The sequence below is a fragment of the Charadrius vociferus genome, unplaced genomic scaffold (genome assembly GCF_000708025.1).
Source record: "Charadrius vociferus isolate BGI_N301 unplaced genomic scaffold, ASM70802v2 scaffold139, whole genome shotgun sequence".
Classification (NCBI taxonomy): domain Eukaryota; kingdom Metazoa; phylum Chordata; class Aves; order Charadriiformes; family Charadriidae; genus Charadrius; species Charadrius vociferus.
This window is the reverse complement of record NW_009650169.1, coordinates 96,200-119,801: the sequence shown is the minus strand read 5'-3', so window position 1 is coordinate 119,801 and position 23,602 is coordinate 96,200. Positions and strand designations below refer to the sequence as shown.

The 23,602-nt window shown below is 43.5% G+C and overlaps 1 protein-coding gene across 1 annotated transcript in view; it reads left to right on the top strand.

The window, feature by feature from the left end:
- EHBP1 (EH domain binding protein 1) overlaps positions 1–23,602 on the top strand; it is a gene marked incomplete at its 3' end in the record, with an annotated part of 225,619 nt that overhangs the window by 113,124 nt on the left and 88,893 nt on the right. The window contains exon 10 of the mRNA XM_009892512.1: positions 2,911–3,097. Within this exon, the coding sequence (XP_009890814.1) occupies positions 2,911–3,097 (187 nt within the window). The remainder of the gene's footprint in view (positions 1–2,910; positions 3,098–23,602) is intronic.

The window sequence follows — 23,602 nt, the reverse complement described above, 5'->3', positions numbered from 1 at the left end:
TTTTTCTTCAGTTAACCGGTAACGCTGATCAAAATAATTTATCAATTGGTCAGAATAAAACTTGGCTTTCAGATATTATTTGGCTCTGTGGCTTCTTATCTCGTTAAATCGTTGCATGGCTTAGAATAACGCTGTCTAATTGGAAAGACGATCGAGTTGCCATCTATTGAAGCCGCCGGTTGCACACGAAGCCACAAGCCACCGCGTTGCCAGTGGCAGCTTAATGCCAGGGAGTTTTTTCGGGTTTGGGTTTTTTTTTTTAATTTTATGATGGACAATCTGGTATCTCGTTAGGCAAATCATATTGTGTGGGTCAATTAAATAACTTGACCGAAGCAAAAACTATGGGAGATAACCTCAGAGAAAAGGGCTTTACTATTTTTTAGCTGAAGCCGGACTTTTTGAAGGCTTTTTTTGGCCCGACTTTTTCCATGTGTAGTTTCTGGTATAGCCGTGTGGCAGCTGCTGGACCATATTCTGCGACGTGGATCAGACCCCCGTGACTTCAAAATTTGCAGCCTCTTTGGGTGGGAACCAGGGTTGGTGTTCTTCTGCGTTAAACTTAATTTTTCAAAAATGCGTTCTAAATATTTGGCAGACCAATTAAAAGCGGTGGAGAGGGGAAGGTGGGAAATTGTGTGTGTGTGTGTGTGTGTGTGTGTGTTTTCTGTCTGTGCTGTGACTGAAATACGAGGGTTCAGCCTGGCTTTCAAGCAAGTTCTTCTCTAGGAAGACAGAACTTGTCTCCTTAGAGCACTTCCTCCTTGTGCGTGCGGGAGGGTACGATTCTTCAAGATGATGCATGCAGCACAGACCATCCCAGAGCATTAAAGATTCAAAAGATGGTTCTTCCAAACTTCTTACTCTCAACCAAGGCCAGGTTGGACGGGACTTGGAGCAACCTGGGAGGTGTCCCTGCCCATGGCAAGGAGGTTGGAACTGGATGGTCTTTAAGGTCCCTTCCGACCCAAACCGTTCTGTGATTCTATGATTATTATTTTTTTTTCTCACACCAAGTTCATCGCGACACTTTACGAACACACTTTTTTAATTCCAAGTAGGCAGAGGTAAATTACTTCCCTGCCAAGCGTGCTGTTGGCTGTTCAGGAGACTTCACTCGTTGAACTAAAGAAAAACCTTGCGCCCTCCTGCAGAACTCATTGTTCTTCGGCCTTTATCTCTTTTTATCTTCGTTTTCACCTCCCTTTGAACTTGCCGGTGGCTGAGCTGGGCTGTCAGCTAATTTAGAGCTCCTGACAGCTAGGAGCATTCTCCGCTCCAGCCCGCACACCCTCCTTTTTCTGCTGCCTGCTTAACTCCTTATTTTGATGTCACCTTTAGTTTTGATGGCGCTGGTGGCTTTGTGCTTGACGGGCGGCAAAGTGGGAACACCTGAAAGTTGCCTTCAGTCAGCAGAGGAGTTCTTTTGGTGGTAGGCTTTCCTTTCACTCTGATATCTGGATTTAGATCTTGGTAACGAGCGGTGGCAGATTCCCAGAAAGGTCTGGAGGTTTTTAGCCCGGTCTTCTCTCATGTGCTTCAGTAAACTTTGCCATCTAGAAGTAGACTTCTTTTCTGCCGGGATGATGGTAAACTACATTAAAATAAATACTAAAATCAGTCCATGAGAACAAAAGACCTATTTTCATACTACAAGTAACACAAAACAGAGAAATTTGGTGTGGTGTGAAAGGAAACTGGACAACTAGTTGGGTTTTTCGCTTGTGTCCAAATTTGGCTGTTGTCATTCTTTAAAAACAGTGTGGATTCACTCCCGGCTCTTACCCGGAGAGGAAATTTGGGAATGGATCTAGCTAGGCAGGCTCTTGTCTAGCGCTGGATGCATTATTGTTCCCATCTGGAGGTGAAATTCGTGGGGCTGAGGTTATTTGTCATGATCAGTTACGCTTTATATAACTGTATGCAGATCGATCTTTGGGAATGGCAGTGACTCGGTTACATAAACATAGTTTGAGATACATGATAAATATATCTTGCCGGGGAAGTATGGACTAGAAAGGAATTAATTAACATATCAGTTTCGGATTAACATCCAGTTTTGGATTGCAAAATATGAAAAGCAAAAATTATGAATAAAATAATTCAGGGCAAAGAAGATTCCCGTAAGTACCCTTAGCAGCATACAAAATTGCTGGCTCTTCGAAGTGCGTAATAGAAACCATTATTTGGCGTATTATTGATTGATATTTGATGTATCAAACAAATAGATAAAATTTGGAAATGCTGTGGAAATATTTACTTAGAGGGGCATGAATGCGGAGTTGGAACGTGAACGCCGGAGTTAAGAAGAATAATTCTTTGGACTGCATCCACTTCTTGGAAGGTGTTCACTGTGTTTCTTAAACGAGGTTTAATTATAAAAAACACTTTCAAAATAGGCAGATGATGGCTGCTGGTGCCCGTAGAGAGGCACAGGCGAGTCAGCTGTAGTTTTCTTACGCTGTTCTCGTATCCAAAGAGTGTTCTGGAGACGGCGGGGTGGCTGCGTGCTGCAGAGTTCAAATTACGCTCGATGTGGGTTGTGGGCGTACAGAGGCCAAAATTATCAGAGTATTAAACAGGCAGCAACTAAGATCTGTTGGCGTTGAGCTTGTCTGTAAATCGGATCCCTCTTTGATAGATAGCTAAGTGTAATTGAATTGCTTTATGCGATTGATAACACTGCTGTTATTTCCAGGCCTTTATGAAATGTCTCAAAATGCAGTTTTAACTGTTGTCGCTCACTTTTTCAATCGTTTGAAAGAGGACTATCTAAAAGCACGTAAAGGCAAACATGTTCTTATGGGGGATAGTAAAAGCATTTTAGTCATTGATTTCTCTGAACAGGTCGTATTTTCGGTTTGAATTCAAGGAGCCAACAAAGAAATGTGTTTCCCTTCTTTTAATTAGATCAAATCCGTTTTATGAACCCAAATCAAGCCCTGCTTTAATTAAAGTTGCTCCGCTGCAAGAACCGGAAAAGAAGATGAAAAGAAAGGCTCCTGAACCACCAAACCTCTCGCCAAAGCCGGAGACGGGCGTGAGTGAGAACGTGTCGGCTCTTCCTGCATCGAGGGAGCTTTCTTCTTCTCCCAAGGTAGGTTTTTCGTACCGAAATCTCATCTTTGTTATTAACAGGACCTTTATGTGTCTTGTAGACGTGCTATTTATTTCTGCGGGCCATCTTAAAAGCTTTGCTTATACTTAATAAGGTGTTGGCTCATCCCTATTCACTCGCCGGTTCGTAGGGAGAGCGCAGCGGTAGGAGCTTGTATTTTTTCTTTAAGGATTTCACGACGCCAGTAACAGCAACTGCGGTTTCAAAGAAAAGAGTCTTCTAGTAACAAATATTACGGGACAGCTGGATATGCCATCGCGAGGGAAGAAAATCGCGTCGAACAATACTTTGTCTTGATCTATTGTAATGCCGCTAAGCCTTGCCCCACGTTGGAGAGTCTGTCTTCACGTTTCTGTCATAAATCTGGGTTTTAAGAGCTTAGTACTGGATGCTGTTTATTTGTATTGGGATTTATGTGTGTCCAATTCCTTAGGTATGTCGAAGTAATTTAAAAAAAAAAAAAAAAAGGACAGTCTACTTTAAATCAGATTAACTCTTTATTAGGAAAGTCCAGACTAAGCGTATATATGCACGTACATCTGTGTTTGTCAAGGGAAAATATGAGTTAATTTGTGTCGAAGAGGGCAATGTGCGGCATTAGGTGTTTCAGGATGACAGCAGCTAACTTCTATTGGCGTGAGTCGCGACTCCGGTGTTTCGGCAGTTAGCGCCGCTTGTGCTTTTTTGAAACGAAACGAGCATTTAATAGCATAATTTAATGGGCCCTTCTTAAAAATGGATTGGATGCTTGCTGAGCGCTTGTTTTGAAGGGGGGGAGGATGAGGACAGGCGACTTCCCTTCCAGCACAGCTCTCCCAGTTTATCCATATTGTAGTCTGGTTTACTTTGCATTGGAGCTGCTGTACTTTAATTTAAGAATTGGATGAAACTACTTGTCATACCTATCATTTCATTGCTTCATTACTCAGCCGGATTGCTGACATGTCCTTGTCCCCCGCGGTCTCTGATCTTGCTGTCGTTTTACAGCTCGGGGTAAAGAATATGAGACCAGAAATCTGCTCTGTGTCTGCACGGTAGCAAAACAAAACGGCATAGCCCAAATTCACAAGTTACTCTTAATACCCAAAACCCACAAGCAGGGAAATATTAAATCAGAGCGTCGCCGTTTTATAATGCGCTGAGATGGGGTTCGATCCTGCTCGCTGGGATTTCTGCGTGAAAAATATCGCATGTGATTTCCTTTCTGGTGGAGTCAGAGCCTCGGGTCAAAGCGAAGTGGCCAAAGTAAAGCGTTGCGGTACTACCAGGCAGAGAAGAGCCATCCGTGGAGGAGATTTTTATCAGCTGGTTTGATGGAGGTTGTGCCCCCATTCCTCATGGTTTGGGAGGTTTTTTTACAGGTCTGCATCCGAGGAAATACATCTCTCTGCTTTATCGTCGCGCTCAAATAATGTATTACTGCTGACTTCGACTGTTGTTGGTGTCGTCTACCCTGGTTTTAGGTTGTCTGAAAGCTGGAATTGGTGAAGAAAAGACGCAGGAGTTGAAATTGCTGAGAAAACCGTGCTGGTGTGAATGCAGTCGGGTAGTTCCTACTCTTACGCAGGATATTGGTTCCCAAATATTTTGGTGCCTGCCTGCGGCCCACCTGCCTCTGTGCCACCGATGCTGAGGCACCGCTGAGATCAGCAAAGGTCCAAGTACCGAAATTTCGATATTCATTAGGGCCATGGGGGACAACGAAGCTATATGCTGACCTTCAGTGGCACAGAAAGCTTGAATTTTTTTAACAGGATTTTAAGGAAGGCTCCAAAGCAGACGCAGTGTCCTGGTTTCTTATATTAAAGCTAGAGTGGAAAGTTTGGCTGGCTGGGTGTGTTAAAATACGGTACGGTCCCTTGCAATTCAGAAAGCTTTCTGTAAGCACAGTCTCTTTTCTGTGCTTGAATTGATTTGCTCTAAGGTGGTCTAAGAACGTTGGAGCAAAAGCACTTGGAACGCTTCTTGAATTTTGGAAAAGTACTGGCGTTTAAAAGAAAAGAAAATTCAACCATTTCCTCACACCGTAATGCAAGATAGTGCCCAGGTAGGACCGGATCTGTTGGCACAAATAACTTGTTTGTTTATTACTCAATAGTAGTGACAATGTTTAGCAACTCTGGGAAAAAAAAATCCCATCAAAAAGTATAGGCACTAAACAAACATGAACTTAACACACGCCCTTACGGAGGGGGAATAGTCCCATGGAGGTAAACTTAGGTCAAGGCAGGTTAAATAACAAATTTTATTTACTGTTTTGTCCAAATTTGCTGTGCACAGAATGCCACTGCTACAACTCTGACCAGAACCCGTGTCCCGACCTGTTCAATTCCCCGTCTTGGTTGTCTTCGTAGGAGACGACCGCAGAGCAGAAATGCTCATCTTTGACTACACAAACACGGTATTAATATTAGAACTTTAGAGTTTAAGGAAAAAGACTCCAAAAATGCCCCTGCAAATCTTTTACAGAGTATTCTGCCCCGAGAAGCTGTGGCTGCCCCATCCCTGGAGGTGTTCAAGGCCAGGTTGGACGGGGCTTGGAGCAACCTGGGCTGGTGGGAGGTGGCCCTGCCCAGGGCAGGGGGGTGGAACCAGATGGTCTTCAAGGTCCCTTCCAACCTAAACCATTCTATGACGCTAGGATTTGGAGCTCATTTTGCCTCCACATGCTGATGGTGTTCATCCCACTTGCTGAACACAAAGACTACAAATGCTGGTATTAATGTCCGTATACCAGCAACTTTATTAGGTGGAAATTTCTCCTGAAAGACTCTCTGGCACGTGACAGATTCCTACTCAAGATACAGGTTCCAAATACTTGAAATTATATTACCTTGTGAAAAAAAAAAAAGAACATTTAGAAAACAGTAGTGAAGTTCCTAGGAATACCAATTTAAACGTAGGGTGAGAAAGGTTCATCTTTTCCAAAGTATACACCCCAAATTAAGATCCCTAGGGTATGGCTGGACATCAAAATTGCTTCGTTCAGTGTTCAGCTGCAACGAGTCTTCTGGCGGTGGCACCCAGGCTATAGGAGTGCTTCCACAGATGGGCAATTGTGTTTGCTGTTGAAACGTCATAGCCCGAATCCAACATTTTACCATTACTCAAGTAGTGGTGGAAGGTGTTTCTCACCTGAGGGATAGCTGACTTCCCACACATGATTTTTTGTGTGTGTGTGTAATGTTTTATTAATTTATAACAGCAGTGTCTGCGGTAATGAAGGAGAAGACTAAAATAATGAATTTTTAGCAGTCAGCAATCTTGGACATGTGTCATTTGAGAATAGACTTAAGCTAATGTGTCGAAGGGAATTGCAAAAGGCCTTCTTTTAAGGGAGTTGTATGGTCTTTTAACAGCTCAATACTATTTCTAGATTTTCCTGGAATCATATCCACAATTAATTACCCCTATTACTCCTTACAGCACAAAAATTTAACCCCTCCTAGTTCCTTTCTTCAGAGATTTATGGTGTCCAAGATACTTCTGTGTATAAGTTTCACCTAAAACTGGGCAGAAAGTTGCAGAAAGCATCTTCTGCTCTGGTGGTATCTGGCATCATGCCTGGTGTCCCCAGGATGAAGAGGGTACTCCAAGGTGGAGTCGTGAGTTGGTATTAACTTTGAAGAACTCAATGATCAGTGAAGATAGGATATGAACCTATTAATAGGCATTATCTTGAATAGGCATGAAAATGGTAGAACTAGAGTTTGAAGCAAAGAGTAGATCTCAGTGGGAGACTGATGTAACAACTTAACTGCCACTAAACCGTGTCCTCAGCGCCACGTCTACCCATCTTTTAAATGCTTCCAGGGTTGGTGATTCCACCACTTCCCCGGGCAGGCTGATCCCATCTCACAGCATCCTACTGGGCTGCCCCAAATATCTCAGTAAATGAAACTCCTGCACTCCAGTCTTAGCAATAGGTATGTCATGGTTAACCTCAGCCGCTCGCTCGCTCGCTCCCCCCTGGTTGGGATGGGGGAGCGAATCGGGAGCGTAAAAGTGAGGAAAAAACTCATGGGTTGGGATAAAGGCAGTTTAATACGTAGAGCAGAAGCCGTGCACGCAAGCAAAGCAAAGCAAGGAATTCATTCACTGCTTCCCAACTCCAGGAAAGCAGGGCTCCATCACACATCACGGTTACTTGGGAACACAAATGGCGTAACTCCTGACGTTCCCTGCCCCCTTTCTCCGCCTTCCCCCAGCTTTATATGCTGAGCATGAGGCCATATGGTATGGAGTATCCCTTTGGTCAGCTGGGGGCAGCTGTTGCGGCTGTGTCCCCTCCCAACTTCTTGTGCACCCCCAGCCTGGTCACCGGTGGGGTGGGGTGAGGAGCAGAAAAGGCCTTGAGAGCTCAGCAACAACCAAAACCACCAATGCGCTATCGACGCTGTTCCCATCCCAAACCCAAAACACAGCACTACACCAGCTGCTAGTACCAAAGTCAACTCCATCCCAACCAAAACCATGACGAGGTGTTCCTCTGATGCTACGTGATTGTGTGAGCAGACGTGGAATGGATATTGGACCGCAGGATGCCTTTTGAACCTGTCCTTGGATTTTGAGTTACACCTGGTGACTGATGCGAGTATATAGCACCAGGACAGGACGATAAGTAAGCTTCAGTTTGTCATATTAATGTATACGCCGTTCTCACCTTAATGAAAGTCACAGTGTTGCCGGTAGTCATGAAAACATAGGCATTGATTTTGTTGCTTGGAGACAAGAGCTTGTGATGGCATTTTCCCTTGACAGAAGAGGAGAATGCATGTTCACGTAATAGTTCGGAGCCCGTAATAACATTTCTGGTTGTCACCGTCGTCGTTTAAACTCTCTCTTTCTTTTTTAAAGCAAAATGAGTTGTTTTGTGCGCCCAGGCGAGCTAGCCGGTTTAAGCTCTAAAAACATATTTATAGGAAACGTGTAATAAGAAATACAGAATCCTTTTTCTGCATGACATGTGATAACCCATCTCCATCCGGTATCCTTTGTAATCTTTGGGTTTTTTTGCAGATACCATTGGGAATATTCAATGCTTCTGCTTAGTGGAAGGGGGGAGGAAAGTAACATCCAGTATAGTACTAGGCACAACTCTTCAAGATCTCGGAGATGCTACAGGCTCCAGCTGGTCATTTTTTCCACTTCTCTTTGCCTCTGTGTTATCAACCGTATGCAACCTGCTGTAGGTGACCCTGCTCTGGCAGGGGGGTTGGACTAGATGATCTCCAGAGGTCCCTTCCAACCCTAACCATTCTGTGATTCTGTGATTCTGTATGCGACTGAACAGTCGGTAGAGCTCATCTTAAACCACAGATGCAGTAATGCAGCCAAGTGGAGAAATTACAGTAAACTTCAAACGGTAGATGAAGATCGCTCATTGTTGCTTGGTATGAAAAGTGTCTCAGTTGTCCATTCGCATCAGGACTTCCTGGCGCTCTGGAACATCTTCTTTAAGGATTTTGCTCCTTTCCAGCTTCACATTAGCCACGGAGGAATTGTGCAGCTCATTTGCGTGAGATCTTTGTCACACCCTACGCAGACAGATAGTTCATCGAGCCCAAGGAAGACTTGGGAGGTAGTAGACGGAATTTTAAGATATCTGCTGTTACGAACTTGTAGGAAAAAGGCACTCGGAGAAAATCTGCCTTGGCATACAGCCCTAAGACATTTTATCTTTTCATAGGAGGAAGGACAAACCGCACACAATAATGCGAGCAGCGAGATAGGGAGATAATCATACTGAAGCACAGGCAGTTCATTAAACTTGCAGCTTTTCAAGTGTTAAATAATAAAGGAGGCTCCTCGTTTTATACAATGCGGAGGCAATTTCTTATTACCGTTCGCACGAGTTTTAAATGGTGGTTGTCAACCTGGCTAGCCGTGTGCTTGTTCCGTGTTCCTTACTCGTAACCTATGTTTGGACATAAACCAACCGCGGTAGAATATGTGCTTAAATAAGGAGTGAATAAAGTCCCTTTCAGTGGTGGCACGGTCACCACTCAGCTGGGAAACGTATCAGTGTCTCAGCAGTGCCAGTTTGGGGTATTCGTTGATCACAGCCGCCGCACGTTCTATGGATCCAAGAGTTCTGGGGCCAGTACTGCCAGGAAGCAATCTGTTAAATCAAAACCGCAACCTTAGGTGAGTCTTCTAAGTGTTTCACTTCGTGGTTTAACTTTCCATGTCTTCATATTTGCAGCAGAATCGTTGTGTTAAAAATTTCTTTATTCATCCAAGTTGCTATGTACTAAATGTAGTTACTCTGTCAGTATAAGGAAGCTAAACTCTTTTATTCTCTGGTTTTGTGCAAGTCAAATGATTTCTTTATGAAGGGGCCACTGTTTACGCGGATGGAAGTTGGGATGCAGTATATCCTTGCGAATTATCACGTAACTCATTATTGCATCTTCTAGGTACCGTTTCTTATATTTCTGTTTCATTGGTGACCAGAATGTTCACTAATTTCTCTATAAATGGGAAAAGCATTTTATATACGTGCAGACCCATATGTGCATATATAGTAGTAATTTCAAAAAGAAAATTACCTGACATCTTATCTGTAGGCCGTATTTGTGCCCCCCCAAAAAAAAAAAAGCTGTTGAAGGCAGAGAATCTTAAAATTAGGAGAGTCTGAGGATTTGAAACTCAACTGTAAGCGTGAGCTTTTAAAAAGTGACTTTTACAGAAGTACAAATTGCGTCTTTCTAGGGAAAATGGGCTTTCGTTCCATGGCGGTTTTCAGGCTGCTCTTTGTCTTGGAACTGGGCTGACTGGAGATGACTGCATCCCTCTGTAGCATCAAACCCAGGACAAACAGTAGAAGAAATACAAGTGCGTACTGGGGAGAAAATGTAGTATTTCAATAATACCCAGGAGTCGTGAGCGGTTTTACTGACAGCTTATGTGAGTAAGAGTTCCTGGGACTGGCCCTTAATCAAGTGGATTCCCTTTTGAGACTGAGTCACCCAACAGCCTCAGATGCCTTACTCCTAGAGGTGTCTGGTTCTCTCCTTTGGCTATAGAAGAGCTTAGGTTGGTTACACTTGGCCAACTAATTGATAGGCATTTAAAGTTGGTGAGATTAATTGTCCCTGAATATTTACAGACTCTTGTGTATATGACCTAAAGAATAGACCCATGATTGGACGGGGAAAAACGGGGAGATGTTGCAAAAACTCTTTCTCCCTTCAACGTGCAGGCGTGACTGCACGTGACCAGGAGACATGGATGTAGAGTAGGACCGTTGATGGCCAGAGTTGTGCAGCCAAATGGAGATCCCTTGCTTTGCTCTACCTATTTAATTAGAGATTTTGTAAAAATGGGGCCAAGCAGCGGTGATAACCGATCCATGAGCAGTCACAAAAGAGACCAGCAGAAGGGACGACTTCTTACTCTCCATTACGACACCAAGGAGTGTGCCTGATACTGTCTGGAAGTGGTTGAGGTTCATGCTCACGAGTGGTCTCCTAAGGCTACCAAAATGATAAATTCTTTCTTAGCTGGACATTGCGTGTTTTTACTGTAGCAGTTAATAACATACCGGGTTTTGTTTCTTTGCAGCCGCACTTGATTCCTTCTTTCTCCTTGCAGGCGGCTCTATGAATGTAAATCGGTGGAGGGTGGTGTCTGTTGTCTTCATGTTATTCCCATGGTTGGTGCCAACAGGAGGCAATTTTTAGAGATCGAGAGTGTAGGTGAAACCAAGCCCTTCCTCTTTCTATCTGCTGCTTTCTGCTGTCTGTGTTGAAGTATTTTGTGCCCATTTTCTAGCAACAAACCAGTTGAACTGCTGTCGAAAAGATGTAGATGCTGTTCCATAGTCAGGTTACCTCTAAGAGAGATGCTTCCTTCAGAATTCAAGGTTTAAAAGCAGATAAGTCAATAATTTACCCACGTGTTCCTGTAGTGGGAGCTATGCCCAGGTTTGGAGGCAGAGCCGAGCTCCTTCCAACCTCAGCTCCTCGTTTCTCACCTTATCTCATTTCCAGGCATGCGCAGCAAGAAGCCGGCGGGTTATCTAGATGGGAACACATCATCCCGTTGCAGGTCTTTCTGCGGAGCTCGTGACTCATGCAGCACCACGTATGTTGTTCCGCAGGGAACTAGTCCAGGTTTGAGGCGAGGGCCAGCGGGAGGGCACTGCTTTCTCTGACAATTAAGCAACCGAATGCTGTCCAGGAGCAGGGAATATTATCCTTTCCTCTGTCAGGAATTCGTTACGTGGTGCTAAGCTAGTCTCTTGAACCAGATTCTGGAGTGTAGTGGGGTTTGTTGGTTGTTTTTTTTTTTTTTTTAAGTTCCCAGCTTGGTACGACCATGATAAATTAGCAGAGCTATTGGCTTGGCTCAAGTGCTGTGTGGCTGAGAGAGTGCTCTTTCGTGGCACGTGAGGAATCCTAAAACAAGCAGTTTTCTGTAAGATCAGCTCTTGGCTGGCTGAGACTGAGGACTCAAAAGCAACAGCTTCCAATGATTTGGAGTTGGGTTTGTTGTGGACCTCACTTTTTCTTGGGTTAAATGGACTTCTACCTCGCAAGGATCTTGGGGATGTTCAGCTTGGAGAAGACAAGGCTCTGGGGAGACCTTATTGCAGCCTTCCAGTCCCTAAAGGGGGCCTACAGGAGAGCTGGGGAAGGACTTTTTACTAGGGCATGTAGAGATAGGACGAGGGGGAATGGCTTTAAACTGGAAGAGGGCGGGTTTAGATTAAACATTAGGAAGAAGTTTTTCACTTTGAGGGTGGTGAGGCACTGGCCCAGAGAAATTGTTGAGGCCCCATCCCTGGAGGTGTTTAAGGCCAGGCTGGACGGGGCTTGGAGCAACCTGGGCTGGTGGGAGGTGTCCCTGCCCAGGGCAGGGGGGGGGAATGAGATGATCCTCAAGGTCCCTTCCAACCTCAACCATTCTATGATTCTGTGATTCTATGATCTCTGGAAGATGAAACGTTTAATATTCTAGATTAAAATACCATGAAGATGAACTCTGTAGAAAAGGCCTTTGATGAGTGTTCAGTTCAAGGCCCAGGCAGCGGGCAGCAGGTGAGGCATGAGGACAAACAACTCATAATTCAGAAAAATTGGAGTACTGGGTAGTCCCTTTCAGCGAGGTTGATCGTTGAGTGCTCTTCATGAAGGAGAACTCGAGTGGAGGAAGTACTCTTAAAGATTGTATCATAATGCAAATATATAAAGGGTACTAATTAACATTGAATATGTAACCATAATTCTGTAATATCTCAACTTCTGAACGCTCGATTAGTGCTGCTACTTAAGCGTTTGACTTTTTCTTCTTTAGATCCTTATTAGTTGTAGGGATGAGGATAACAGGTCTCCAGGGCTGTCCTAGAAAAATCTTTTTCGTTGCAAATTAATATACATAATTTGCAGGATGATAAATGCTTGGCTCCTTCTGCCATTTTCATAATTGCTCTTTAAAGGTAATTTCTGCGTTGTTGGTGCAATGTAGCTGCTGCTGAAACGGATGGAAATAGCGTCAGTGCCTGCAGCAGTTCTGGGTGGCACCAGTTAGCACTTCTGCAGAACGTCTGGGCAAATAAGGTTGGGTAATTTAAGCAGTGTTATGACATTCCAAGCCTCACTTTTCAGATTTTTAAATTTAACTCACGTTTACAAATTACCCTACTCATCATAAAATATTACTTCACTTCTTGTGGGGAAAAAACGACCCTCTTGAGATATGCAGTGGCGGTGTTTTTATATGCTTTATTCCGTCTTGACAGTTTAAAACTGGGCACCGTTCTGTGAGAATAAAATGCGTCTCTGGTGGAAACTGGAAAAGGCAACGGGCGTGGAGCGTGTCGTGTGACAAAGTACGGGGGAATATTGTCGCTGTGCGCCATTAAAATGCCAACACCATTGCATGGTGTGGGTAGGCAAACTGTAACAAAAAAGACTTCTTTTGTATTTTGTTCCAAAAACTACGCTAATAGTAGAATTTCTTTAAGGTAAACGTATGCGATGATTTATATAAACCTCTCCGTTCCCTTGAATGAAGTGCCCAACAATCTGTCTTGCCATCAAGTCCAGGGTTGGTCAAATAAGGCGTATATCCTGATCCAGGAACTGCTTGAAGGCTGCCGAGGTCGGAGGAGAGATGGCCTTTGGATGGTGGGAATTACCCCCGCCGCCTTTCCGGGGCTGTAGTTCCTACATTAGGCAGTGCATCGAATACTTCAAGTCCCAGAAGGAAGAGAGAGACGGGGAGAGCGAAAGCCGGGGATCTCCGGAGCGGGAGCTGGGCTGTGCCTTGCCTTTGGGACGAGTGTCTTCTTGCACCCATTTCTGGGGGATCTGGTGGGGACTGGTCTCCTTGTTGAGTTGCCAAAGCGATTTGCCTGAAATCTGTCCTTTAAATATCCCTGAGGTGCATAAATGCAATGGAGAAGTTAGGAGCTGGCTGGAGCATTAAAGTTGATGAAGCGCCGCGGTTCCTAAATGTCACCGCTTTCGTGGGATATGTAATCTGAAAATCCTTCTCCGGGATGAGGATCTTTTTATTTTATATCCTTTAAGGTATTTGCCTTCGCTCTTAACAGGCGGGCAGGCGATGCGAGGCTGCGGGTCCCGGCGTAGGTGCCGGAGGATAACCACCTTCCTGCCATTCATGGGAGCCTTTTCAAAGGCCGCGGAGGGCTTTGATTCCCACGCTTGGCTTCACAGACTATTACTCCCGTTTAGCTCAAGCTTTGCTCTTTAAAGAGTAGAAGAAAGAAGGAACGCTTCTCCTCTCGCAAGACGGTTTTGTAAACTGCCATCAAACCCCCAAATCCTCGAAATCTTTGCAAGAAAAACCTGGTAAAACCTCTCCTTTTTTCTGTAGAGTTTTTACACCTTATTATCAGGCTCCTTCCCGAGCAGAGCGCTTAAATTAAAAACTCGATTCTTTCCAACGTTCCCTCGCAGCTAATGCCATTGGAATAAGCTGATCTTCTTGTAGCGTTTAACTCGTAGCTGTTACATCGAGCTTTATTGGGGGGAGCTGGTTTAGACGGTGCAAGTTGTGGGTGCGCTCCATGCCGTCTGGGGTGCTCGGTGCAGCGCTCGGAGGAGGAACGAGACTAACAATAGCCTGGTTTCTGCGCGCGCCTGAAGGGTGGGTTGGGTTGGATTGGGTTGGGTTGGGTTGAGCGAGGTTGGCAAGCACCTCAAATTGGAAATGAGCGTGCATGAATAAATATTCCCGGGCTTCTGTCATGATGAGTTATGGAGGTACTACAAAAATAATTATCTCGCCTTCATAAATCAGTCCGATAGTTAACTTTGGTTTGGTTACTTATGCACTGTTCCTGCTAGGTTTTCTTTGGTTTGGTCAGATACTTAAGCCGAGGAATAAATCACAGTTCTGAGGCAGAATGCTTTTATTTTTATTTTTTTTTTTTGGCATTGCTGGGGGGGAGAAAACGTGAGTCTAAACCCAAAAGAGATGGCTTCGGTGGGCGTCTCGACGGTGTAGTGATGGCCCTAAACCGAGGTGTTTGCATTACCTGTTCTGCCCCGCTTTGTTAAATGTATTTTTTGCCTCGTTTGTTTAAAAGAGTGACCACTGCTAGTTGTAGATGGGCCAATCCATTAAAATAGATTTGCGAAGGTGGTTATACTGAGAAGTGAAAACCAGGAGAAACAGAGAAGCCATACATATCATTCTATGGCATGCCAGCAGGTAAGCTCGAGGGCGCGTGGAACAGTCCAAGATTATATATATAAATATGTTGTATGCGTACTCGCCAGCAAACGCGAGTTAAGCGCAAATCTTTTTAAGGAGAGAGAATCAAGCCAGTTAGAAGGAAATTGTTATTTTCCCGAGTTGCTGGAAGAAATACGTTGCCAATTCCTAGTGCGCCGTGGCGCTGAGGACTAGAAGCCGCATAATAAACCAAGTACTTCTGAGATAGTGCCGGCACACTAGCTGCATGTTCTACAACAGCATTTTTTAGCCATGTTCAACAGTGTGCTTGCTATCGCTCCTCCATTTGTTGAATTCAGGATGACCTTTGCATGAATAAAGTCAAATAGGATTAAGGCAGGAATTTTCAACAATGGGAAAGAGCAACAGATGTAGCCGACTTTGAACGTGGGAGGATTGTTGATGCACGGTTGCCTAAAGGGAGTGTCTGCGGTGACAAGAAAAGGGGGGGGATAAAACAACAGTTTCCTAAAAAATTAACCGCATAAAAGAAGAGAAAATAAATAGAAAACAATCCAAAGGAGCTGAGCGATCCTGGGGTTTATTGAAGTCAAGCTGCCTGTACGTTTTTTTGACTCGCTGCCTCCTTTTAAATATTTCTTTTTCTCTGCTCTTTCAGAATAACTGTCTGTTCTCTGCGACTATCGCTATATGAGCTATCTGAGGGGTTTGTGTGGTGCTACATCGTTTAGATTCACCTTTTTTTCTGATTTATTTTAAAGTACATTCGTGGAATATAGGGAGAAAGGAGATGGTGTTTCTCCGGAGAATTAGCCATTTGAATACAAAATCCAGAACCTGCTAATATTTTTTTTTATTGGATTTATCCTATGCACAAGTGTGTAGATGGATCTCAAATGCATACAGGGCAAGCGCTCTATATTGATGCTGTACTAGAAAGGGAAAAAATGGTTAAAAACCCATTTAAAGCAAGAGCTCTCTCTGATACATCTTAAGTAGTCTTATACTTTATGTGCCTGTTAGATAAACTGAATTTGTTCTCACTTCAATTAAAAAGAGAACATGCATATGTTTGGGGTTTTTTTCTTGGTAGATTTAGGGAATATTTTTGTACCTTATAGAAGTATTTGATTACCTGTTATTAAATACAACCAGTTCTTTGAATCTCACTTGGCGTTATTCTTGAGAAGAGCTATTTTGCAGTTTGGTGGCTGGTTCTGTTAATCCCTGAATGTAAGTAGTAGTTTGTAGTAACGAAGAGTGCACAAATTTTAAATGTAGTTCGTATGTATAATTCCGACAGATCGGCTTTGAAAAGCACACGTGGGAAAAGCTTTTAAAGTGTGAACGAAATCGTGTGCTCTAGCTCAGTGAAAGGGCTTTAAAGCAGCTAGCTAGAAACTAAAGTAATTAAGGAAATCCTGTTGTAGATGTTACGAAAAATATTGGTGAGCTTAATATATTAGAAGTTCAACTGTAATATTTAAGACCTTGATTAAACACCCACTGATTAAACGCCTGCCTTACACTTTAAAGAGAGCTATACTGTCGAGAGGGCAGTCTCTCTGTAGAGAAATCATTTGGATTCAGAGGACGTAGCATGGTAAAACATCTAACACAGCTTAGTCTGCCTCTTCCCGTCCTCCTTTAGAGCAGAACTTGAGGAGGTGAGCTGTGGGCTACCCACTGCCGCTGGAAACTCCGGAGTCGGAACCCATCTCCTGTCCCCAAAAAAGGAGTTTTTCAACGGATTTAAAAAGCAAAACAAAACAACCAAAAAATCGTCACCTGGTATTGAATATTTTGAAGACTGCAGCTCTGGGTGCTGGAGGCTCCCTTAGTAATTTTTGTTACCTTAGTGAAGATGCTGCGGTGTTTAATTTTGAGACTAGAAAGGACTTGGTGTGCGTGCCTGGCCTCTTTAGCACCAAGAGCGCGTAACTCCGCTATTTGCATTGAGAGGACCCGTGCCCACGATGGCCGTAGGAGTAGCCTCTGTTCTCCTGTGGGTTCACAGACGTTGTCCTACACATTCAGCTCACAAACGTGTGCGTAACCGCTGGCTGTGATTGTGCGCGCACGGTTGTGGGAAGGGCTGGCATATTCACAAGAGCAAAAACTTCGAAATCCATTTGGAAATAACAGTTTGGCAGTTGCAATTAGACACTGGGCTTTTTTTCAGGAGTTCAGGAGACTTAACAGAGAGTAAACTGAAGGCAACAAGACGTTGAAGTCCTTCAGGTGCTCCCGAATCAAGTTCCCGGGCACTGAAAAATTTTCATCCAGGTTCCCATGAGTATGAACTGAGGCAGGTTAGAGCAGGTTCCAGTTCCTTCAGTGTCTTAAAATCATAGAATCATAGAATGGTTGGGGTTGGAAGGGACCTTGAGGACCATCTCATTCCACCCCCCTGCCCTGGGCAGGGACACCTCCCACCAGCCCAGGTTGCTCCAAGCCCCGTCCAGCCTGGCCTTGAACACCTCCAGGGATGGGGCAGCCACAGCTTCTCTGGGCAACCTGGGCCGGTGCCTCACCACCTTCAAAGTGAAAAATTTCTTCCTCATACCTAGTCTAAATCTCCCCTCTTCCAGTTTGAAGCCATTCCCCCTCATCCTATCACTCCATGCCCTAGTAAAAAGTCCTTCCCCAGCTCTTCTGTAGGCCCTTTAAGTACTGGAAGGCCACAATAAGGTCTCCCCGGAGCCTTCTCTTCTCCAGGGTGAAGAACCTCAACTTTCTCAACCTGTCCTCATAGGAGAGGTGCTTCAGCCGAAAAGATACAGTCTTTTGTATCTCTGAAGGGCGACTGTAAGAGTACAGTGTCTTTTTCTTTGGTGGGCCAGCCAAAATCTCCATTCTCCCTCGCTTCATCAACACCTCTGAGACAAGGGACGGTGATCTTCTTGAAGCCTGTGCGAGGGTTGCGTTTCCTGCCTTGCTTCGGGGCACGTAGATCTTTGAAATCCAACTCAGCCAATCAAGCTTTAAAAGCGTCCTAAAATGTTACGCCATCTGAAATCATGATAAAGTACAATGCTTATATATAAAACTATAGCAAACCAAATATTGTTTCGGTGCTCAAATTCTTATAACTGTAACCGCAGCCCTTCTATTGTACTTCAAATGCTGATGGAATATTACCATTATTATTCCATTATTATGTAAAAAAAAAGGGGAGCGGGGCGGGGGGGGGGGGATGCTTTTGAGGGGTTTCCAAGGGCAGGAGTTTTCTCTGCAAATGCATTTAACTGCTTTTGCGTTTACTTCTAGCAACAGTCTTAGGCTTTTACAAGGAATTGTTTGGGGGTTTTGCCAACTAAAGTTATTTTAACTCAACATCTTCTTATATTTACATATTTACTTTTGTTTTCCAATGTAGAAACAGAATGGGACAGAGGGATGAGTAATAGGGAATAACCAGAAAATAATTCCAATAAGGGCTTTCAGGTTGCTGGGATTTTTCTTCCATTTCTGCTCTCCTTGGACATACAACGGGCTCATTTAAAACAACTTAAAATCTGTCCTTTTGCAAGTATTTAAAGACTCTGAGAACCCATACAACACATAGGACGTTAAGTGGTTTGCCTCGGAGCACTTTCATCTTTTTAAAAAGAATATTACCTTCCTTTTTCGGAGGAAGCCAGTGCTATGACTGGTCCCCAAACGAATGAAATATATTGCTCCAGAGTTTGAGTTCTTTGCATTATTTTTTTTTCTTTTTGTGCACAGATGACACACAATTTGCCCGCCACCACCACTTTTTTCTCCCTTTCACTGTGTCCGAGATGGTCGCTTGACCGATATTTCATGCCCAATGCAGGGAAAAAAAAGAGTAAAGAAAAGACCACGCGGTGCATCGTTTGGACGTCTGCTTTCTGACTGGGTTTTAGCAATTTCACATCCTTCAACCCCTGAAGGTTGTCCCTGCCGCTTTTGGCGAGAGCGGTGGGCTCTGTGTGGAGCCCCAGCAGGTGAGGTGAATAGTGCTGCAAAGGGTGTTTCTGCTTGGGAACTATTTGAGAAATAAATTAATGTGTTGGGTTTTTTGGTTTTTTTATTTTTGTTTTTACATTATCTTTAAAATGGCATATTTTCCTATTTATTGAGTAAAAATGGAGTAAGAGGCAGGTCAGATCCTACTAGGAACTCATTTTCTGGTTTGTCCTTTTCAAGTTAGAGGATTCTTTTTTAAAAACTCATTGGTGAGTTTGGTCATGAGTTTTAGGTTTAGACTCCCTAAGAATGTCCTTTTGGACCTCTTGTTGTCATGAAGTTAGTTAGGACTGTATCACTCGTGACTGATTTAGGACATAAGAGATCTCTGGAGTTTTCCATAATGTGTGGGCAGAGATAGCATCCCCTAAGGCTAGCGCGGAGCATCTAGGTCGGACTGCGAAACAACCTGTCTCTATGAGCTGCAGAAGAGGTCTGGTGAGATGAATCCTCTCCACCTAAACTCTCTTTTTGGGAGTCCAGCGCCCTCCTCTTCCCCACGCAAACTTGGAGGAAGTGTTGAAAAGCTTAAAATGCAGCATAGCTATTGAAGACTCGCAGCACTTACCCTGCCAAGGTTTTATGAATAGGAGATAATAAAAATTACATTTGAGTATTTGAGTACGGTAGAAAAAAACTTAGGTGAACGTAACCCATTGAGAAACTACGCTATGACTAAAGTACTGTGTGCCCACTATGTGTTTATCAACTTGTCGTGCTCCCACTGGCACTTCTCGTTGATTAGTCTGTAAATTTGATTGCAGCTACAGGCAAAACTACTCTTTGAACTCCTCCCCTGCGCCACTCTAAAGGTAAGGTGGATCTTGGTCAAGTGACGTCACTCTACGTGCTTCCTAGTCATGTCTTGGGTCGTGCTTCTGCTGCAAAGTGTTGCCTAGCAATCCGCAAACCCCATGGTTTTGTCGGGGTTTGGGTGGTTTTGAAGACGACTGATCCTACAGGTAATAGGTTTCAGAAGCTCATCTGACTTGGAAATAGTACTCAATATTCGAACAAACTTGATTCCACTAGAAGAGTGGAAAATTTGATTCCACTAGAATAGTGGATTCCAGTGGAAGCTTATTTAGAGCGGTATCAACAAAGTATAAAATGCGTTGGCTTTTATATATTTATCAAAGTTTAGAAACTACAGCTACTGTGTTAGCCAATCTCGGAATTATGTGCGCTTTCTCTTCTCTTCTCTTTATTCTCCCCCTTTCAAAGGTTGTCATAATCATTTAATCTCTCGTTACGCAATGAGATATGTTGCTACACATTTATTAGCAAACTTACTGTCAAACTAGTAGTAATGCTGTAATTTACACTTCCCAAAGCATGGAAATTCCTGTGTAGGAATGAAGGCTCCCTTCTTTTCCCTCCTCCACCTATCCCGAGGTGCTCACGCCGTGAAAAGGATCGCAGGAGGCTGAGAAGTGCGAACGATAAGTGCTGCACGCGTTGCAACACTGGGGCGTGATCAGACTTGTTCAAGATGATGTATGGGGCGTGAGCCGGAGTTTTTTTGCATTTGTGCTGGCTGAAATTTGCCCCCCTATAGCTCCTGGTCTGATAAATCTCATTTCATCCCGCCCAACCCGAGGGAGAGCCATCGATGCCTCCCTACACACCTCCTTCCAATAGCACTGGTCCTACTGGTCGGAAGACCGAAGTCTTTTGGTGCACTCTTTCCATCTAGGTGTTGCCTGGTCCTGTCTGCAGATGAGTATTTGGAATAGTGAACAGCTCACCCCAGAAGCATGTGAAGTGCTGCATCATGTTGGGACCCACCAAAAGCCTTTCTTTCAAGACTGCTTAATTTTATTGAACCCAACCACGTAAATTCAGCCGGAAGGACACTTAAAAACCTAACGCTTCCTTCCCTTTATGACCTGTCAGCTCAAAGGCATAAATAATGTCTCTTAAAGATTTTAATCCATTGGATAGCGATGCAGTAGGGATGCAGTGACGTCGTCTGTCTTGTCACTGCGGAGTTAGTGACAGTTAATGCGTTAATGATTCAAATAGCGTTGAAAGACCAGAGAATCATGAATCCGTATCTCTCATACTGCCTTAGAAATGCCAACTCTAAACAATCAGAAGCCCCTATGGAGTTGTCTGTTCAAGAAAACCTATCGGGCGCTCATCTGTGTACAATACTCATGAGTATTACGCTCACGACATATATAATTGTGCATGCTAAAACCCCTTTCAAGTTCCTCGTATTACCGTATTGAGGCAGTACTTTTTTTTCTCGCTCAGCTGCTGGGACTATTTTCTCTATTTATGATCTGCACCTTTTGTTCCTTGAAATCGGCGTTTGTCTCAAAGCTTTTAGTTTTGCTGGTTTTAGCGTGTAATATTTTGGTCAAAATGTTTAATTTTTATTTATGTGACAACATATTTTTTGCTTCAGGGTGTTTACACCAGGAAAAAAAAAAAAAAAAAGAAAAAGCTGCTGAACAAATTCTGTAGTTCCGAATGTTCGGCACATTTTTCAAGTGTTGACATAAATTCTGTGCTGTATTAAGAAAAAAAAAAAAGAAGGGGAAAAAAAAGCACTCTCTGCAGACAACGTACTAATATTTCATTCAGAATTTTATGCAGTAGATCCCGGGGATCATTCAGGAGTTTTACGCGTGTTAAAAAAAATGAAACGCAGAAGAACCGACTGCTGTGTGTTGCTGTAACGCCCCTAGACCATGGCTAACACCCAATTACTGCGTGCTTCGACTTGGATGGTAATTACAATTGAGCTGTAAAATATTTTGACAGTTTCCAACTGTTGTGTGGTTATTAGCCAGGCATCATATGGGAACGAAGTGCAGGGATTTGATTAGTTTGATATCACGATCTGCTTAAATAAGGACTTTGCAAATAAACACACAGTGCAAAGTGCTAATCAACAGCAGTATTTAATTATTAGCCGCTTTTCTTGCCTTCTGCAGGAGAGAATTCCTCTTTCGCCGAAGATTTTGATTTCTTAAACGAGACTTGCCATACCTTTATGCTTCAGCTTTTCGTTTACAAGCTTTTACTTGTTGAGTGCTAAAAGCGTAACCACACCAAATTTAATTTGTAGCATGAAAATGATGTGTGTATTTTTCAAGAGGATAGATTTACCGGTGTTGAAGCTCGAAAAGCTTGTGTTAATTATGTATTACAAAACAAAAAGGATATTTTCATTTAAAGTGTGTTTCTCTTCTCAGTTGCACAAGTCCTAGCAATTAGCAAATTTGGATAGTGTAAGAATTCCTGGAAAAATATATGTTAAGCCAAGTGGCACTTGAGTTGCTGTGACTTTTACGTGTATTTTTATTTGGAAATGAAACTACTAAAGCACAAATATTCAAACTACATGCAAATGAAGCTCCAGATTGTGCCGGTCTTGTTATGTTCATTAAGCTATTGAGTCCTTGAGTAGCGGCGGTTATTCCATGGGGGTTATTCACAGAATAAGGTACTGTTCAATGAGGTAAAGATAGCAGTCTGCCTTCACACCGCTTAAATAACGCTTGTTCTGTTGGGCAACTCAAACAAGAATATTCAAGCCTGCCATTCCTTCGTTTTTCACTTGCTTTATTTATTTAATAATACTTTTGGGGTTTATATGTTGTTTGTGAATGGTGGTTGTGAGTGAAGCGTTCTGCCTATGGTATAGAAGAATTTTTCACGTCTTACGGCCTTGTTTTATCTTAAAAAACAAACAAACAAACAAAAAAACCCACCCAAATAAAGTAATTGTTGTTTCCCAGTTCACTCTGCTTGTGACATCTCTGCTGCGACTGAGAGCTGAACCCAGTGTTGCTTTTACATCTCACCGTCTGCCTAAATTTCACCCCAGGTGAAATTTCCAACCAGTTGGGTGAACCAACCCCAGGTGGTTTCTTCCACTGCCTGTTGTCCTGGGTTTGACCTGAACTCTTCCCTTGCAGGTGAAATAGGCTTTTCAATGCATCCCAGATTTCCAAGTGTCTTTGGGACTTTCTGCGGAGATGTGCTGGATGGGAGAGACCCTTCGGCTCTGAGGAGCTTCTTCGATAGCCGGTCTCCTAAGCGACAAAAAGACAACAAAAAGACATACTCTGTACCGTTACTCATTTGAAGAGTTGTGTTAGCAGTTGGTTAATGAACTTTCTGTGTGTTTGGGTAACTGTGTGTCATTGTCATTAAGAGGCAAAAAGCACAACCTACCGTGTTTTGCTAGGAAAGCTGATTGACACAGGTGAATCAGTGCACGAGTTCCTTATGAAGCAATTAATATTGGGACCCCAACCACAGGCTTAATTTTTTAAAATGGGAAGTACTTTATTTTATTTTATTTTAATTTTTTTGGTGGATGACGTGAGCCCAGAGGCCCGGGTGAGGTGCGCTTGGTGGGAAATGGGGGGTTCATGGGCTTGGAGCTCGGCGGTGCTCCCACTCCTGGTGGCACCAGTCTGGGCCAGTTGTGTCCTTCCCTTGGAGGAGCCAGAGTTACGAAATGTGGAGAAGGTCACTCTGAAACGTCTGAAAAGATCGCTTGGTCCTTCTACTTGCCCAAAGGCAAGTGCAGCTTTACGAAATGAAAGATTTCTTCAACCTGTTGTTGAAGACCTCCAATAACGAAGCATCCCTGGCTTTCCAAGGCAGTCTGCGTGCTTCGTTATACTGTCATGTAGATTGCTCCTCCTGTTGCAATTAAAGCATGTAACGGCATTTTGATAAACACTGCCATGGAGGACAAAGGATTTTCTTTCTTTTTCAGAGTTTTACATGCTTGTAGACTTACCACATTCCTTTCCTTTAGCATTTTTTTTTCCCTTAATGTAAATGACCTAAATT